General features: G+C 40.0%; 1 protein-coding gene across 1 annotated transcript; it reads right to left on the bottom strand.

The window, feature by feature from the left end:
- Nucleotides 1-385: 385 nt before the first annotated feature.
- On the bottom strand, nt 386-16261 carry RWDD4 (RWD domain containing 4). Its single transcript, XM_059155904.1, has 7 exons — nt 16016-16261; nt 13305-13385; nt 10224-10333; nt 9994-10141; nt 8147-8264; nt 5556-5747; nt 386-2234 (listed from the first exon to the last, which is right to left on the bottom strand). Exons 1-7 carry the CDS (start codon nt 16037-16039, stop codon nt 2215-2217), a joined length of 693 nt encoding a protein of 230 aa, XP_059011887.1. The 5' UTR covers nt 16040-16261; the 3' UTR covers nt 386-2214.
- Nucleotides 16262-16382: the final 121 nt, after the last annotated feature.

Below are 16382 nucleotides of genomic sequence, written 5' to 3'. Positions count from 1 at the left end.
CTCTCTCAAATAAATCAATCCAAAAACATATTCCAAAAAAAAATTTTTTTAAGGGCACCTGGGTGGCTCAGTGGGTTAAGCTGCTGCCTTTGGCTCAGGTCATGATCTCAAGGTCCTGGGATCAAGTCCTGCATCGGGCTCTCTGCTCAGCAGGGAACCTGCTTCCCCCTCTCTGTCTGCCTCTCTGCCTACTTGTGATCTCTGTCAAAAAAAAAAAAAAAAAAAAAAAAAAAAGACTGGGTATCCCTTAGCTTCTTGTCAACTCATGAAACAATTCTTTCTCAATCCAACATTTTGAAGGAGGGTGCACCTTACACCGTAAGTCTGTGCAAATCTGTAAAATCAACAATTCTCTATCAACTTGAAATAAACACAGAGAAGCCACTGTGTATAATTCTGGTTTTATTGCTCATTATTTATGTCATTCCGTACAGTTTTAGGTAGACAGACTTGGAGAAAATATACTGGGAGTGTTGAATAGACAGTGGTAAAACAGATGAGAATGTTCCAGTGCTTTAGAGAAGGTGGTCAGAGGCCCCGTTGCTACCATCACCCCCCAAATTTGTACATTTCGTATAAAAAAGAGTAAAAATAGTTCATTGGCATTTAACTAGCATTATTCTTTGTCATCTTTGAACCACAGTAAGCCTGAACAACTTCAGAATCTTCAGAGCAAAACACAATTTGTTCCACGAGCAGATCTGTAGTTTCAGTTTCTTTAAAAACAAGCAAACAAATAACACAACAAAAATCATGTACACACCCCCAAAAACGAACTGGTGTATTCCGGTGGTCTTGAATTGTAATGCTTCTATTAGTTCAAGATATAAAGTGTGATTTAGCTTTTGAAAACCAGATTACACTTCTTTACCATAATTGTATTTACTGTGTAATTCCAACCATTTAACTGAGCCTAATATTAGCCCAGTAAAAGCCACGCATACAATTTAAACTGCTCTGATGCTAAGGACATGTCTTTAGAAGTTCATTATTCTTTGAAAAGTCAGACCCGAGCTGCACAGGTGTAACTGGAGGAACCAACAGTTTACCCTTCTAGAACCAGCAGCAGTTCTCAGGGTTCTCCAGCCAGGGAGTAAATGTAGTCACCATAAGTCACACAACACATCAGTGACTTCCTGGTTACATGTCACTAACAGTTACCCTACTCGTGATTAAAAAAAAATAATCAAGCTTGTACTATGATTCAGCATTTGAAACACTTCTACGTTTATTACTATGAAAACAGATGTTCAGCCTGAGAAATCCACACGGCTACTTGAAAAGAAACAAGACCTGAAAGGTGGTTTTATGTTAAACCATTTAGAAGACCTGTCGCGAGAGAACCAAAAACACACAGTGGCAGAGAAACAGGAATTTATTAAAACCACTGTCTCCCAAAAATACAAAAATTAAATATTAAGGCATCTTTTACTCCCATCTTGGTATATGCAGCAAAGAGAAATGTTTTCAGTGGGAACCAGCACTTCTACTCAAACGCTTCTGAATGTATTTGGCAGATTTATTTTATATTCCCCTAGTCCGCATACAGCCGAAAACTCTCATGGTCAAACATCATGACCCAAAAGAAGAGAAGAGTATGAACAGATACTCATTTACTAAAAATAAGAAAGAAGTGGTTCACCCTTGAAAAATAAAAAGGAACTACAAAGAATATTATGTAGTAAGTTCAAATATTAGTATTTAAATTTCTCTGGAGCAATTTACGCTTCAGTAATTAAGAGAAAGGAGAGATGAAGACTTTATTAAGATGAGAAGTCTATTAAAATGGATCACACCACAGAGCAACTGTATACTCAGTATTCTGATCCACTGGGATAAGAGTTTCAAAAGGGCTTCCTACTCCTTTAAAAAACAGCCAATCCACTGGAATAAGATCATATAAATTCACATTGATTATTTATTTTTTCCCATTTTGTCCATTTACAAAGATCAACCATCTTCATAAAGTATACTAAACGGTAATATTTCACCTTTTATTAAGGCAAGTTTGTGAAAATAATTTAATACAACCAGATCTTTTCATGAACTTTCAGCTTAAAACATTTTTTTTTACATAAGAAACATACAAAAAAATTGTTTTATAAAAAGCCACCTCAATACCAGAAAAGAGTAATAATGAAGGATTTTGAACCCAGTTTCCTTCTTAAAGGATGCTTTTCCCTTGTCTTCAATTCCAAGAACTATTCGTCTTCTTTAGAGCCAGTTTTGCTTAACTATAAAAAAGAGAAAAAAGACATCATCAACAAGATTAAGCTATCATGTTATTTGAATTCACTGTTTTCACTTACTATGACAAATATTTACAGTTGATAGAGCAACAGGCAACAAGTTTCGTGTAACTTAACACCATTCACTGCATTCAGTATATTTAACTACTTGTCAACTTTAGGCTCAGCTACTTTAAAAAGGATTCTTTAAAAACACAACCTGGGTGCCTGGGTGGCTCAGTGGGTTAAGCCACTGCCTTCGGCTCAGGTCATGATCTCAGGGTCCTGAGATCGAGTCCCGCATCGGGCTCTCTGCTCAACGGGGGACCTGCTTCCCTTCCTCTCTCTCTGTCTGCCTCTCTGCCTACTTGTGATCTCTCTCTGTCAAATAAATAAATAAAATCTTAACAACAACAACAAAAAAACCAAAACAGAAAAACCCCACAACCTCAATAGAACAAGGAGGAGAAAAAAATCCCTCAAAGCTTTCCAAGAAATAAATTGGAACCAAGAATACACAAAAGGTGCCATTTACAAAATGAATGACATTCTTCTATTATTTTCACAAATAAAGTCTTCAAAATTTTAAAAATTGTGGTTAAAAAAACCCACATAAATTAAATACAGTTTAAAAAATGCGATCAAAATCTTAAATTGCAAGTCTTTTCTGATAAAAATCTACAGAATTTAGCAAATGGGGCGAGGAGAGCTCCCAAAGAATACACAGACAATTCTGACCAGAATAAAGACCGAGCCACCAAGAAATCCCCACTGAACCCAAGCCCTGAGAACCCCAGAGAATGTGGGAAGCTGTGAAAAGTAGAAACTGCTAAGTTTCTAGAAGTTCTAACATTCTGGCCTCAGCTCCTCTTCCCACTTCAAGGATCTTAAAGAGCTTTCTTTTAAGTACATGTTATACCTGCAGCGCTTGAAATTAAAACTGAAGAATTTTAATTCATGTAAAAATAAAAATAACAGTAAACCCATTCTGTAATCACCAAACAACATTTCTTAAACGAAAAGCTGTGTTTTCTAAAACAAATTAATAGGACTTAATGCGAAGAATAGTATTCTTTTACATTTTTGCAAACTTCTTTATTACTGAGCTCAACGGGAGACCGCTGGTTTTTCACAAATCTGCTTCTATAGTAAGGCAGGTATAATAGGAAACAGCAAACAAAAACACAGTACCAGTATTAAGAACAAACTGAGTTAATATAAAAATGCACATACTTAGATTCTAAACCTACTCATTATCTTAGAAAATTCTGAAAAACACAATATAAAAGCACACATTCTATTAATGCTCTAAAAGAAGAGTATTAGTGATGGCGTCATCACTTTTCATGGGGCCTCTGGTAAACCACCACAATTCACCTGTGAGAATGAGGAAAAAAAGGCCAACAATATCTTAACATTGTGATGTAAATAGTTTTGACCTTGTTGACACCCAGAGGGCCCCAGGACCTCCGAGGGATCCCAAGATCACACTTGGAAACTACTGGTTTAGGGTAACAGACTCTGAGTCCAGACCACATCTACGTGATAACTTCCCTCTTACAAAATATCTTCGTCTATTTCTCGAGGTTACTGGATTATTTAAATCTTTATTTCATTTAAATTTCTTGAAATTCTAATTTATATTAACAATTAAATTCTAATTTATATTAACAAATTATATATCAGTTTATATGAGAAACTAAATTTCTGGAGCTAGAGAAGGAGCGCTAACACCTGTGGATTAATCAGAATATTTTTGAGCCCAATTTCTGCTGCAGGCGACTTCATGGAAAGGATGCACTCCCATTCTGAAGTTTGAAGCTTTCTTTTTTTTAAGATTTTATTTATTTATTTGACAGAGAAAGACACGTCAAGAGAGGGAACAGAAGCAGAGTGAGTTGGAAAGGGAGAAGCAGACCCCCCGCAGATCAGGGAGCCTGATGCGGGGCTCGATCCCAGGACTATGGGATCACGGCCTGAGCAGAAGGCAGATGCTTAAGGACTAAGCCATGCAGGCGCCCCTGAAGCCTGAAGCATTTTAAGGAGTGAAACAACTTGGTTGGTGAGGTAAATACAAGCACACCTGGGACATGAAGTATCCATCAGGCATCCATGGAGGCGGGACCTGGGTAAAGGAGACGGCGGGAGAAGCCGCACCCACACAGACATCTCCTGTGCGCTCAGCCCCTTGCCCAGGAGGCAGACCAGAAATACTGCTTCTTTATTCCGACCTTAGCTTACCCCACCCTATTCCCAGGTAATATTCTTGTACTAGACACAAAGTTTATTTTAAGCAGTTTCTACAGCAAAGGTACCCTATGAACTTTCAAATAAACTTTCGAATAAACTCTGAGAATATACTACTTATAATTACCCATATTTTTAGGTCCCCACTAAAATCCTAATCTTTAACTACCCTTGGATCACATCTTCTCACAGCAGTAGTGGCACTAGTTGGCATGCAAAACACATGAAGTCCTACAAAGAAGATTAACTGAACATCACTTTAATATACTGGAACTTACAAATAAGAAAAATACCAAGAGAAGTCGGCAAAAAAAAACTTCAATGTGAAACAGAAACAATTCTAAATAGGAAAAACAGAAAATCCTTCTTGACGATGATGGGAGCTCCATCTAGAGTTTGCCCTTAAAAAAAAAAACAAAAAACAAAAAACGGGGGCGCCTGGGTGGCTCAATGGGTTAAAGCCTCTGCCTTCGGCTCAGGTCATGATCCCAGGGTTCTGGGATCAAGCCCCACATTGGGCTCTCTGCTCGGCAGGGAGCCTGCTTCCCCCTCTCTCTCTGCCTGCTTCTCTGCCTACTTGTGATCTCTGTCTGTCAAATAAATAAATAAAATCTTAAAAAAAAAAATACAAATTTCTACTAAGAAATCAAAGCACTTCTTTCAATGCTTTGTTTCTTGTTTCCACACTACCACCAATCCACAGTTAGACGTGTTCATTCTTCACATGTACTTACATAGACAGTCAGACTTTATGGTACTTATAGCTTAGTTCTACAGATTTTTCCATTATTCAGAAAAAAAAATCTAGGGGCACCTACGTGGCTCAGTGGGTTAAGCGTCTGCCTTCGGCTCAAGTCCTGATCCCAGAGTCCTGGGATGGAGCCCTGCGTTGGGTTCTCTGCTCAGCAGGAAGACTGCTTCCCCCTCTTGCTCTCTCTGCCTGCCTCTCTGCCTACTTGTGATCTCTGTCAAATAAATAAATAAATAAAATCTTCTAAAAAATAAATAAAAAGAAAAGAAAATCTAAAACTGAAGGTGTAGGAAAGAAAAGAACGGGAAAGATACTTCAAAAATACTTACATGCTGAAGCAAAAAAGGAAACAGCCATCCCAGTAAAATTCAAAGGTTGAGGGGGGAGAAAAAAAATGGAAGATATAAATTTCATTATTTGATGATAGACCGATAACAATGTTTCAAAGCCCAGAATGTAAGTATTATATACCTTCACCACATCAACCCAGTTCCATCCTCGAGGAAGTTCTCCTTTGTGATCTACAGGACAAAAAGAGTAACTTTATTTCTAAGACCGGACAGTAATTTTTAAAGCAATGAATACTCTAACAGATAAGCTTTTATATATTACTCTACACAACAAATAGACTAAAATTTTAAATCACGTATTATTAAGCTGGAAAACTAGTTTATCATCATTGTGAACTGAAAGCACCATTCCCAGAATATCTGCAAAGTGATTTAGACGTACACCCTTCTCACATTTGTCCCAGTTCCGCTCAAGACAAAACTGTGATATTAAGATAAAAACACGGAGGTGAGTTGGAAATGCCAGGAAGAGGAGCTAATCAACTTACTAGTTTCATGCACTTGTACAATGCTACCCTTTTAATAAGGTCATGGCTGATTTAAGTGAGTTGTGTTACTTTACTGCTTCGTGAGGGTTTTTAAACTCCGAAGCTAGGCTCAAGACAAGAGTCCTTATAAACCAATGTCTGGCTTCCAGACGAAGAGGAGGCCTAGTCAACTTATTTATTAACTTTTGTAGTCTGATAAAAAATTCATTATTTAACCTAACATTGTTTAATCTGACAGATGTTTAATCTGCTGGGAGTGCCTGAAAACAAGCTGAAACTTTACATAAAAAATTCACAGTTTACAAAGTGATTTTGTTCTTTTAATAGAATATTCAATCTTAAAGAATACTTTAATAAATATTAAGTGTTTTAGTTTAAAAAGACGTGATTTCCTTTATGCTTGATATTGCTATATACATCTCATTTTATGAAATCATCAAAATTTGCATTCAAAACAAATAGATTAATTTTACATAAGGGAAACAGAAACTAACCTCCTGATTTCTTACAGGACAGAAGAAGTATTACTGGACCTCAATCTTAGATGCTAATGGCTCTCTTGTCCTTTATGCCAGTAAGAATCTTATCCAACTGTTTATTGGTTGTAAGGGGTGTGGGGCAGATCACCAGTTTTATTAATGAAAACTTACCCACGATAAGTTTTATTTAAAATGCAAGTTCCAAGTCACTAACTCCTGCACCACAACTATAGAAAGATAATGCCTTTCAGGTGGGCATCATCAAAAGAGATGGAGTTGGGGAAACAGTAATGAAAGGAATAATCATAGGTCATTGTGTATGAAAGCGACAGGTAATGAACTAATGGGCAGAAATGCTACAGCATTAACAAAGAAATTAACCAACATCCTAGAAAAGAGATTGCAATGACTAACAATTCAGTGCTTTGGTTGTTCATGCTTTAATGTTAGGTATAATGGAGCCCCAGATTTGTTATTTCACAAACCATTATGACTTCAAAAATGTGTTCTGAGGGCCAACAAAGGTTGCTATCTTTTTGTTCTGCCACATAGGACGTTAAACAAAACAAAAACAAAATACCTGCCATCATTTTATAAAAGGGCATTATTTTAAACTTCCTCACCAAAGAGTCAGTTCTTTTCAATCAAGGGCAACTTGTAACCTTATACCAAGAATACACACACACACACACATACACAGATAGAGACAACAGTATACATGGACACACTTATGTATAAGTATATAAATATATATATTTCCTCAATTGGAAAAAAAAGTTGACAGATCGATACCAATTTGCAAAAACAAAGAGATCAAATATTATTGGTGATATGAGGTGGAATTTATAATTCTCTTCTAAAGGTCCACAAAATGACTCTGGTTTAGAACACAGAAATTCTATTCTTTTTTTTTTTTTTTAAAGATTTTATTTATTTATTTGACAGAGAGAAATCACAAGTAGTCGGAGAGGCAGGCAGAGAGAGAGAGAGAGAGAGAGAGAGAGAGAGAGGGAAGCAGGCTCCCTGCTGAGCAGAGAGCTCGATGCGGGACTCGATCCCGGGTCATGATCTCACACACTGAACCAACTGAGCCACCCAGGCGCCCCCAGAAATTCTATTCTTAAATCTTATGCAAATTATTTAAATAAATCAACAGATAAAAACAGTATATTATTTATTGTGCTAAGACCTAATGGTACAGCAGACTTCATTTCAAATGAAAGCTACAGTTCAAAGAATTTTTAGTAATGCACGTACCTGCCAGAGAGGTAAACAAACAGGAAAGTCCCAGACATGGGACTTTTGATACAAGGTAGGACACACTTCTGTATGCTATTCTGTTTCTCACCCTCAAGACCCATTTATAGTTATTCTGCCACTCACTTACCTTCTCCTCAAATGGTGAGCTCTTGCGGTGAAGTAGTGGTAAATATCTTCCATATACATCTGTGACCTAAGACAGTGTCTGATCCAAGTGTTCCAAGAATGAAGAACAGAGAACTACTCCTCGAACTCGAAATATACTTATTAAGCACTCACATCACACTAAAAAGCAACCCATTTCTGTGTGTTATTAAAAAAATAAAATAAAATAAACACAAACCTGTTTTATCTGCCAGCTTACGTTTCTGGGCTTTTGAAAGCTGTTCTTTTTTCTCTTTTTTCTTACTTGATGGGGCTGTATTAGGAGTTTCAACGGAGATGATACTGCTTATGGGTATCTAGAAAAAAACAAATAATTCCTGTACTAATGCCTTAAAACTTACTGAATTAGATCTGTAAAGTAAAATAATGCTGCATTATAATATCCATTTATTAGATCAGGTGCCATTCGTACATTGCTTTCATTCTTCTAAACGTTCCCATAGAGAGACTTACATGATGTTAGTTCCATTGTTATAACCAAGCCTCTGAGAAATAAGACCCGATACCAGCATTATGTTGAAGCTCTGAAGTTCTAAGGTAATTTTGTAATTCGGTTAATTTGCTTTATTTGGAATTTTAAGTATGTCTTTAGAAAAATCACACGTGCCTACCTAGAAAACCCGGATTCCCTGAAGAAATGAAGAAAATCTTCATGAATGAAGAAAAATATTTTGGGGGCGCCTGTGTGGCTCAGTTGGTTCAGTGTGTGACCGCTGATTTTGGCTCAGGTCACGATCTCAGGGTTGTGAGATCATGCCCTGTGTCGGGCTCCGTGCTTACAGCAGAGTCTGCTTGAGATTATCTCTCCCCTTCCCTCTGCTCCCCCCCACCCAATAAATAAATAAAATCTTTAAAAAAAAAGAAAAAGAAAAATATTTTAATTTGGATTCACGTAATCAGAGTGTGATAGGCAAAATTTGAAATTCTTACTAGGTGCCAAGCATTGCTGTAAATGTTGTACACCCTGGTCTGACCCTTACTCAACTCTTACGAGGCAGAAGCTACCATAATCCCCGCTGGACAGAAGAAGAAACTGAGCACAGTGAGGGTCAGACAGCGGCCCCTGCCCTGACCAAAACAAAGTCTCAGGGTCAGTGATGCAGCGAGGAGCGGTGAGGGTTTTCAGGGCTGCCTGGTGAGGCCCCCCGTCCCCCGGCTCTGCTACCACTTTCTCCCACTCGAGAGCTGCCCACAGGGCTCTTCTGTGGCATCAGGGATGTGGCAGCCAGAGCTGCTCAGGTAGAAGACCCAGAGCCTTCGCTGTCAGGAAGCCGCCGGCCTGCTTTATAGAACTCAATGGACTCTGGCCTTGGAAAGTCTCTCGGCACAGGACTGGGTGCAAAGGGTTCGAAAAAGAGATGCCTGCGGCATAAAAGGTGATGATTTCCTAAAATCCTTCTAGAAATAAAAGAACTGTTTTCCTATTCATGAAGTCTCTTAAAGCTTGCACCACGTTCAGAGCGAACTGGGACAAGATTATTCCCAGCTAAAGAAGGCTCCTGAAGAAAGCAATTTCCAACATATTTGGGCGCCGCGTACGAAATCCTCCATCTGAGCTTTATGGAGACGTCAAATATGGTTAATACATTTAAACAAATATTTGGTTCAACAGCACCTCAGTTGTGGTGGGCATGGGAAGTATTCTAATCTCACAGGAAGGGTAAGATCTATAGGATATGATTTCATTTTTAAAGTTAAATAGGCACTGAGAAACCTTGAATTCACGATTACTTCACTCAGATGTAACTTGTTTTTTTTATTTCTTTATTTTTAAAGATTTTATTTATTTATGTGAGAGAGTGAGAGAGAGCATGAGCGGAGCAGAGAGCCCGATGCAGGGCTCGACCCCAGGACTCTAGGATCATGACCTAAACTGAAAGTAGACACTTAACCCCGACTGAGCCACCCAGGTGCCCCTAACTCATTTTCAGTCTAACAAGAAATCTTTCAATTACAAAAAAAAAAATACTACCTAGTAAGGACGAATTAGTAGGAGAGTGAAGCCAAAACGAAGCACAAGCTCACCGTAGAATTCACAGGCTGATGATTCTCCATGAACTGGTCTTTATTGTCCTTGGCATATTCAAACAACGTGTAGGTCATGGCAGTCCCAAGATTGACCTCCACGGCTTCCTGTAACTTGGCTAATATGCTCTGCTTTACAGCTGACGATCTATAATGCACAAGAAATACATGGCTGAGAGAAAAGTAAGCGACAGTGTTACAAAAAACAATGAAAACGGAACACTACTCACATGGTGTTGTTAAAAAAAGCGTTCATAGATATAATTGGAGGTGTTTGGGGATATGTTTCTGTCCAGGAAATCTCTATTAAGAAGGCTTTGGGATCACCATTTTCACCTATCTGAAGAAAAGGGAAATCTTAGGCTTGTAGAAAGTGACACAAAGACAGAATATTTATTTAATTATGACTTTGAAAATGATGAATCACTGCCAATGCTCATAATCAGATCAGAAACATTGTATTCTGGAAAGTTCAGGGTACAGGCTGAGGCCTGCCAGGGGTTGAGAGCCATAGTCATAATCTGACTTGGTGTCCACAATCTTTCTCTCCAACCAGCCCTCTGGCTTTTTCCAGTATCAAGAATGTCTAATATAAATTTTTGTTTCCATCAAAGCTTTCTGAGGACAGAGAATACATATCAATTGTGGGAGAAAGGAAGAGAATGGACAAAAATAACAATCCACGAACTTGAAAGGCCCAATCTTCGCCCTACGTTTTCCAATTGCCAAATCAGACGAGGCCTTAAGAAGGAGGGATTGATACACTTTAGCACAATTCCAAGACCAGAAAAGGAAATGTAAAATTTAGAGGAAAAAAAAGGGAAAGGTAAAGAGATAAGGTTCAGGAGAGCCTTGGGCTAGGTGAGAACTTTCAAGATCTACTCTCTGTGCAACCTTCAAATATGCAATACTATGTTACTAACTACGGTTACCATGCTGTGCATTAAATCCCTCATTTTTTTATAGCTAGAAGTTTGTAACTTTTGACCCTCTTCACCTGAATAACTTAAAAATGTCTTTCCTATTTCTTTTGCTTTCCCCACAACTTTTCGAAGTTTTTAACATCCATTAATGAGCCTTGCCTGAAATGATCATCATATTGGTGGTTGCAAAATGGTGATTTTTCTAATAAAATTATGGAATGATTCATGAGTCAGCATTTCATCCTTGCAAAGGGCTATGCCAATCTCCTCTGTAATATTTTTAGTATATGTGCTGCTTTTTCTATTTATTTTTAGACAACAATAAGAGATTAAAAAATTTTTCACCCCAAACTGTCACTTGCCCTTTATTCTCTGACCACTAATTTTTATTCCCTTCCCCTTAGCATCAACCACAAGACACACCAAAATAAGGTGAGGCTTAGAAATTATGTCAAATAATCTTAGGGACCTATTGATATATATTTACATAAGTTGATGACATCATCGGTTTATGCTTGTGTTTCAAATACAGAGATAATGAAAAAGTGATAAAAGTTACTTGCTGTATGCAGTCTACTAAGTCCTTACGCAAGGTGTGTGTAGAAGCGGGGGGGCCCTGTGCCCCCTATAGTGCAAGGTACAGAAAATACAAAAACAGAGATAAGACCATTCCTGTCTTTAAGGGGAGCAGAGATTTAAGTAACTCATGAAACTGCTGCATGATTAAAAGTTTAAAAAAGACACAGAACAAAGTAGGAAGAAATGGGGAATGGCCAATTCTGCTCTGAAGTCAAGAGAGAGCTAGAAGAGGAGGCCCAAATATGTCACAGAGGAGCCTGAGGTAGGCATTAAAGAAGAAGTAGGTTGGATGAGGGGCGTGAGGTGAGCGGGGAGCAAAAGATGTGCCCACGGGCACAATATTAAAAAATGCAGGGAAATGGTCCACAGGCTACTGGGTCTAACGGACGGTAGTGGCAGGGAAAGTCTGGAGAGGCAGTGTGAACCAAACAGAAGGGCCCTGAGTGTCAAGCTGAGGAATTTAATCCCATTTTATAGGTAGGAGAAACCCATGCAGAAACGCTTCTCAACGAAGGAATGGGGTAACTAATGTGTTTCAGAGAGTCACCTAGTCATCTGCAGGACTACTGGTGGGGTGTGGAGGCAAGCTTCAGACCAAACTGAAAGGGGAGAATGGTCTAGGAGGTTACTGAACCAGTCTGCTAAACAGGAACTGAGGGGGCTTGACCAGGACCCAGTCAGACCTGTATCCTTGTCCTCTGGCTCTCAACACATACAAGGTTTCCAAATTTCATGTTTTATTCCCTTGAGATCCATCCTGTGGTCACAGCGGAGAATCCATCCTGTAGGACACACACACGTCCTACTACGTTCCATATACTGTGTCAACAAGGGACCACACTTGTTAATACAGATGTTTAGGGAAGTATGGGGCAGTTCTCAACCTCCCATTTGCTAAGGGGAAAGTGGCAGTGCTTGGGGACCTCTGGGGAGGCAGCTGGATTCATATGGAAGGGCCTAGCACTTGACCCCAGTGTTAACCTTGGCCATTAAGTTTTTTTGTTGTTTTATCTATGGAGTGGTGTAAGGGCTGTTGAGCTTGAAGGAGCCAAGGAGACGGGAGAGTCTCTAAAGAAAGTAATGATAAAGAATTTATCTTCTCTAACAGTCTGTAATAATGACATATAAGAATCCCTTATCACATAATTTATTTGAATTGATGATGTGAATAACTGTAAGTCTTGGACCAAAAAGCTTTCTCACACCACTACTGTTTATAATCATCTGGAGAGCTGGTTTCTGTTATTTACTTACAAAACAAGATACTGGTAATGTTTCATGTTGAGAACAGTTATGGACAAACTCCCTTTTAAAGAATATGTAAAAAAAATATTCACACATATTGTTAATACAGAATTAGGAAAGTATCAACTTTTCTTGACTATATCATAGGGTGGGGAAAATAATACTAGACTTGGAATAGAAACCAGGATTTTAATTCTAGTATTTATCAGCATCAGCTGGGAAAGCTTGGGAAGTTATGACTTAGAGACACGATCTTTAAGGTTAGAAGGCAAGACCATGTAACTTCTAAGGTTTCTTCCATTTCTAACCTTTGATCATTCTCTCACAATAAAAACAAGTTTCTCTTAGTTTTTAAAAGAGTTTCTGAATGGTTCCCCAAAGTTAAAAATAATTGATGTCACGGTGATGAGCTTTCATTCAAATGCTTCGGAAAATCCAAAGAGGTAATTGGTTTAAACAGTTGAATTTAAAAAACCAAAATCATTAAAAAAATAAAAGCACTTTCAGCAACCCTCAATCTTTTCTAGCAAAGTAGCAAGGGCTCCTAGTCATGTCATGTCTTACCCTATATTGAAAGGAAACTGGACTTAACTCCCGGAAACTTTCGTCTCCTTCGTAAATGGAACGCAGAGCTTCCAGTTCCATCTGGAAAAAAATAAATGTATCAAATGAGTTTTGTTTAGTGGTATAAATGGATTAAACATAGAGGGTGTTTAGTTTCTGATTCAAGCCCACTCAACTATGTAAAGTTTAGTTACTTTTATGGCCTTTGATGTTTATAATAAAGGTATATAATATATGTGCAAATAGTAACACAATGTGAATACTAATACTTCCTTCAAAGTTATGTGCCAGGAACTCCTGAGCATTTTACAGCGCACTGTCTCACTCGTTCTTCCTTCAATCCTGTAAAGAATATCTTATCTTCTCCTTTCTACCCGGGAGAAAAATAAGTCAGTTTAAAGTAACTTTAGATCATGTGTCCTAGGCTAGGATAGAAAGAGCGTTACACTTGGAAATGGGATATACAAAACACAGTATTACCCCACTATTTACATGTATTATTTATGTTTGAAATCCTTCCCACAGAATGATATGAAATTTGAAAAAAACACCTGCAGATCACAAAAAGAACTTAAAATGATGGTTAGAAAGAGGTTTGACAAGAACCTACCCAAGATGGGATAAAAAGGACTTCAAGAGAAAATGTAACTAATAATCCTTGCCTGGAAATATTTCTTAGAACACTGTGGACTGACAAATGGGAAGACTCAAAGACTGTTGGAATTACCGAGGAGCCCCTGAAGAAGAGAAGCAAAGAAAGACAGTACTTTGATACATCCTTTAGTTTTCAAAAAGATGCACATCGTGAATGCTACAAATTAAAGGGAGACAAAATTTTAGAATAGATTATTAAAGAAATAATTCGTGGGGGCCGAGGAGAATAAAGAGTAGCAGTCCCTAAGCCTTGGCAAGCATGTGAAAAGCAAGATAAATGTAAACAAAAATGTTAGAGAGGATAACTTGATTGGTACATTGAGGAAAGGCACAGAACCCAGGTCTACTTGGGTTTCTCTTGCTACCTTCACGTGAAAAAAATACCGGATTTCAACTGGATTCAAGAACCAAGATGAGATTAGAAAGAGTCAACTTACTCAAAATATTGGGCTACTCCTCCTACCCTTAATCCTTTCTTGCATTTTAACTAGTGAGTAGGACAGGAACAAAAACTGAAGGCAGGCTTATGAAACTGATGAATGACAATTTGATGGAATAGTGAATCATGCTGGTGGCTGAATAAAAATTCAAAGTGTCCTAGAAAAACCATCTAACAAGAGGAAATTTTATAGGGTAAGTGGAAGAACATGTCTTTAGATACCTAAACACAGTAGAGGAAGAAAGAAATTGTTTTGCACAGAGCACTTAATGGGCTGTAATTGACAGAAACTAGAAAACGGTGATGCCACAATTTTAAAAAGGGACATAAATAAATTTATAATCTGTCCACAAATACACAATTCCAAGACAAGGAACAAAAAGAACGGACATATGGAGAAAAAGCGAAAAGGAATCATTTAGTAGGAGCAGAGGGCATCGGAAAAAACGGGGCAGAAAACATTTCAAAGCTCTGAAAATCAATCGTGCAGAAGAATGGAATTCTGTTGTTAAAATGGACATCCCTGCCCCCCCCCCCCCCCCGGGAACTTTAATCCAGTAAATCTGAGGTACAGTACAGGCACTTGTTTTTCTAACCACCACCCGGATGAGTCTAAGGCAGTGTTCCATGGGCCAAACTTTGAGAAACATGACATGATACACTCCAGGCGCCTCGACTTAGAAACTCACTTGGCAACAACAGTTTAGAAGCGATTTCAGGTATCAACCAGCTTGTTGCCCTTTGGGTCCTTTCAAGGTAACTTCCATTCCAGGGATTCTATCACATCTATCTTGTAAAAGTGCTAACTTTGAACAAACATATTCTAAATGAAGAGTGAATTACTTGGGTAGGAGGCTCGCATTCTAGTTCGGATTCTACCCCACGCTCACCGGGCAGCCCCAGGGCATCCACTTTACCTTTGCAAAACTCTGGACGCATTACACCATTAGGTGGCTCCCCTAGAGATGACCTGTATCATTCCCCGATCACATGATTCAGTGTCAAAGTGGCATTTCATGAGAAAATCGCGGAGTATAAACTATACGAGTCGGACGGTACGTGTTCGCTCAAAACAGCCTTCATTTCCACCGGACAACGACCAGATGGATAACTGATTCCACCAAACAAAAAGGCCAGAAATCGGTGACACTTTGTGTCATGATTTTCCTCCACTGGAAATTTAACTAACTCAGCTCAGTCTGTCCCTACCAGCCAGGAGATTTTAAACATTTTAAGGTGATCAGATTGCAAGAGGCTGAACAGGAACCCTGGGGACTGAAGGCGAGGCAAGAGCACTGGGTCGCCTTCCAAGGACACTCATCCTTGTTATTAAGGTGGCGTGGGGCCACCCCCGGGCTTGCAAAACTGAAAACTCCCGGGAGGAGCGGAGGCAGAGGCGGAGGCTTCCCGTTGCCGCGTGCCTGGCCTCTCCTCGCAGGGCACCCGGAAACTTGGGGCACCCCAGCCAAGGCTCTGTCCGCTCGAGGGGCGAAGGCACGTGCGGGGCCGCTCGTGCCGGCGCCCGGTCCCAGCCCGGCCTCGGGGGCTCAGCCGCCTCCCTCGGAGCCGAGGCGCCGCGCCCGCACGGGGAAAGGGGCATTCGGCCAGCGGGACTCACCTCCTGGTCCTCGTTGGCACTCATCGCGCCGGCCGCGGGACGCCCCCCGGGAGGGCGTCTGCGACCACGAGAAAGCGAGAGCAGTGGCCCCGCGCCCGGGGCGTCCCCCTTCCGAGCCTGGTCTGCAGGAGGCACACCCCTGGCGCCGCAGACGAGAGTCACGCGCGCCCCCGGCCTTCGGGCAGCGCGAAGCCGCCCGCTGGGGGTGTGTGGGCGGGGACCCCGAGGCCGCGGAGGGTGGGGCGCTGGGGCCGCCGGGGAGACGCTGCGGGGCGGTGCCGCCGAGGCTCCGCCTCCTCCTCCTTCCTGCTCCTCCTATTGGCTCCTTCTCTCCCCACCCCTATTTCCTACCCCCGTAGGAGACGGG

This window comes from Mustela lutreola, chromosome 18 (assembly GCF_030435805.1).
Source record: "Mustela lutreola isolate mMusLut2 chromosome 18, mMusLut2.pri, whole genome shotgun sequence".
In the NCBI taxonomy this organism is placed as follows: Eukaryota; Metazoa; Chordata; class Mammalia; order Carnivora; family Mustelidae; genus Mustela; species Mustela lutreola.
This window is presented reverse-complemented; position numbering and strand designations above follow the sequence as displayed.